Source organism: Arachis ipaensis, chromosome B10 (genome assembly GCF_000816755.2).
Source record: "Arachis ipaensis cultivar K30076 chromosome B10, Araip1.1, whole genome shotgun sequence".
In the NCBI taxonomy this organism is placed as follows: Eukaryota; Viridiplantae; Streptophyta; class Magnoliopsida; order Fabales; family Fabaceae; genus Arachis; species Arachis ipaensis.
The window spans coordinates 109251404-109255017 of NC_029794.2; the positions used below are offsets into that span (position 1 = coordinate 109251404).

General features: G+C 31.7%; 1 protein-coding gene across 1 annotated transcript; it reads left to right on the forward strand.

Annotated features, from left to right (window-relative positions):
- On the forward strand, nucleotides 211-1631 carry LOC107624352 (ribosomal protein L11 methyltransferase; the record flags this gene model as incomplete). Its single annotated transcript, XM_016326853.2, is given in 3 exon segments — nucleotides 211-350; nucleotides 853-1182; nucleotides 1331-1631. Coding segments are annotated over 3 exon segments (584 nt in total), but the record flags the coding sequence as incomplete, so codon positions are not given.

The following is a 3614-nucleotide window of genomic DNA, read 5'->3' on the forward strand; positions in this document are numbered from 1 at the left end:
TGTTTCTTTTATCTCTTTTCCGTTCTTACTTTTCGGTGGGTTTGGTATGAATGTGAATATGATCTTTGCTTCTTTTTTTTTCTCTCTTGGTTCTTCAGGAATCCGACAATATCAGAGGGTGAAAACCAACGAGAGGTACTCTACAGTTCTAATCTGATCAAGGCACTCATTTTATGTGAACTGTTTCAAACACTTCTAAAACTCTGTAGATTTGTGTTAGTTCTATTTTTCTTGAAGGTGAGGATATAAATATGAGCATTTCACATGCTGCTGATTCTATTGGTTTGAAAGAGATACCAAGATATGAAGTTAAAATTATTGAGGAGGATGACTGGATGAAAGGAGCTCAGGTCAGTTTTCTTCTTGGTTTCTGTTTAATAGCTAACTGCTAATTGTTTGGTTTCTATTTAATAGCTATTAAATTTACTGCGTTCTTTACTTAGCATTCTTATTCGGAGAATGATCACTTATTCATATTATGAAAAAATGTCAGTGCGAGAATGCCTTTGGTGTACAGTAGAGTTCATTTTCATTCTTACTTTGTTTCCTTGAACATCTGTGTGGAAAGCTAAATATTATAACCGTCTCTATCATATTCACATATTTTAACTGTCTTTTTTTGGTTAATTGATAGAACATATGACAGATATAAATTTTCAGAGACATTTTGATATGACATGTTCTGTACTTATTGGGCCTTATATAGGGTTTGGGGTTTAATTATTAAGTTAGTATGAAAGAGCATATTATTGATGTAATAGAATCAGTTGAGAAATTAATCAAATGAGAGTTTAGGAAAGCAATTCTAGACCTTCTGCAGTTTCATATTCACCAATAATAGACCTTTTGCAGTTTGGTGCTGCCTTTGCCATTGGAGTCGATATAGATTCACAAGCAATTGCATCAGCATCTGAAAATGCTACTCTGAATAACATCAGACCAGACAAGCTACAACTGCACTTGATTGCAAGCCAAACTTCTTCATCCTGCAGGGATGACTGGCCATCTAGAGTTGTCGAGGGAGAAAATGCTTTTGAGATAGACAGAGTCACTCACAAGGATAAATATGATGTGGTCATCGCAAACATACTTTTAAATCCTCTGTTAAATCTTGCTGATCAAATTATCTTTTCTGCAAAGCCTGGAGCAATTATTGGTCTCTCTGGAATCTTAAGTGAACAGGTAGTTTAAATGTTCAATTAATTCTCATTATCGATTTTCTTTATTCGGAATGCAGCTATCTCTTTACTGCCAAATGCAGATTCTTGTTGGTGGAACTGCTTCGAATCACATTCTCCTCCTAAATTCATCTCCTTTGTTCCTTATGCAGGTCCAGAACTTATTACAGAAATATTCACTATTCTTAGAAGGCATAGAAGTGTCGAAAATGGATGACTGGGCCTGTGTGAGTGGCAGAAAAAGAAAGAATATAGATATATGCTGATTCGTTGCTGTAGATGCTTGGTTTAGGGGTTTAACTTTTCTCATCCAATCATTCTTTGCCGTTTTAATGCCACCTAGAATGTTTTACAAGAAGCAGCATGTTGATGATATACTAGGAATTATAGTTGATGATCAATACATTTTGTTTGTGTTTTGAATTATATATATTGACTTGCTTGTTTATAGTACTTTTCTTTTAGTTTGATAATACGATGAATTTGTTTATTTTTTGAATTATTATAAATATTCGAATACAAATTAGATAAAAATTTGTATTAAATTTATATTTATTTTGTATGAAAATAAGTTTATTTTGTAATTAGAAAAATTTTTTTTACCTTACTGACGGATTTACAGACGGATTTTCTGTCTGTAATCAGAGTGTGAGATGATTTTCCAAAGTTTAAATTATAGACGGAAAATCTGTCGAAAAATCCGTCTGTAGTCTGTAATTACAGACGAAAAATCCGTTGGAAAATCCGTCTGTAATTACAGACGGAAAATCCGTCTGAAAATCCGTCTGTAATTACAGACAGAAAATCCGTCTGTAATTACAGACGGAAAATCCGTCAGAAAGTTCGTCGGTTTCAAGAAATGGATGGAGAATTTACAGAGGGAAAATCCGTCGGTAACTGGTAAAAATCCGTCTGTAATTTTCCGACGGAAAAAAATCCGTCGGTAAATAATTTCCGACGGGGCTTTTACAGAGGGACAAAATCAGTCGGTAATTTCGTCGGTAACCAAAAATCCGTCTGTAATAAGGACTAAATCTGTTTGGTTATTAAAATTTAAAAAAGGTGAGTTGTTAATTAATTTTAAAGTAAAATTTAAATTTGTGTAAAAAAATTTTTTTATTTTATTTGATTGACTAGAATTAATTTTAAAATAAAAAATTATTTTATACATCATATTATAAAATAGTGTAGTCATTCATTTCTCTTTAGTGATAATTATTGCCAAATAAATTGATGTAAAGGGAGAAAATGCATTTATCAATCTAGGAATAATAATTTGTTTTCCAATAGAATAAATTATTTATTGAACAAAAAAAGTTATTAGGGTTTCTTTTCACATAAACTAATACTCATGGATAGTGTTTTGGTAATATTATTAAGGAATATTAATCAATCTAATAGCTTTTATAGTGACATAACTCTATAAGTTTGGAAACTTAAAATCATGTCATAAAATGTGAAATATTAACGGATAAGAATGTTGATTATATTCTTTTGGCTTCATGAGTGAATATGATACTAACAAATAAAGTTGTTACATTTAAATTTTAACAAAGACAAATCTCCGCAAGTATTGCTATCAATGAGAATTGTTCTACTTTTAAGACAAATACTATTTTTTTTATCATATTTTTCAACTAGGCAAGCCGAGAACTAATTCACCACGGATTGAAGTTCCATTTATTAAGGGTACGTCGCTAGCTAATGAGTTGTTACATACACAAGGTGAGATTTGAAACCCTAATACTTCCTTAAGTGGACGAGCGAGATGATCACTCAACCAACTCAAATTTGTTAAAATAAATACTAATTATTTTTAATATTTTTAACATTAAAAATCGTTAACCTATGATTTTTATTAATTATCCTGTGTACTACACGAGAACTGATGATCGAACTCTTGACGATTTAGAATTTCCTCAAATGAATGAATTCTCGTTGTGAAGTATAGTTTCCAAACTAATCAAGAATCCTTTCATACAAAAATTTTGGTTGTCACAATTAACAAACCCCAAATAAGAAATAACTGGAGTATTTTGGACTCCGGGTCGTCTCACGAGAAATTGTAATAAAGTGAATTATTATTGGCTATGAAGGGGTAAAGGGGGTTTTGATTGATGAGAGGACAAGAAAATAAATGGCAAGAAAAGTAAAGAGAGCAATTAAAGAAAGCAAGTAATAAAGAGAGACATTCATGGCAAGGTTGAGATCATATGCTTTTTATCCTAGTCATGCAATGATTAATTCATCTTATTTAGTCAACTCCAACAAATAGGGAGAAAGTCAAACAAGATTAATCAATCATACCACAATTATAAACAAGAATTTATCTCATTACGTCATCTCCGACGATTGAGGAAGGTATCATGTTATCCTCATACTCGGAGAAAGTCTAATAAGACTAGATAATCTCAATCCAAAAGTCCTAATCAACTC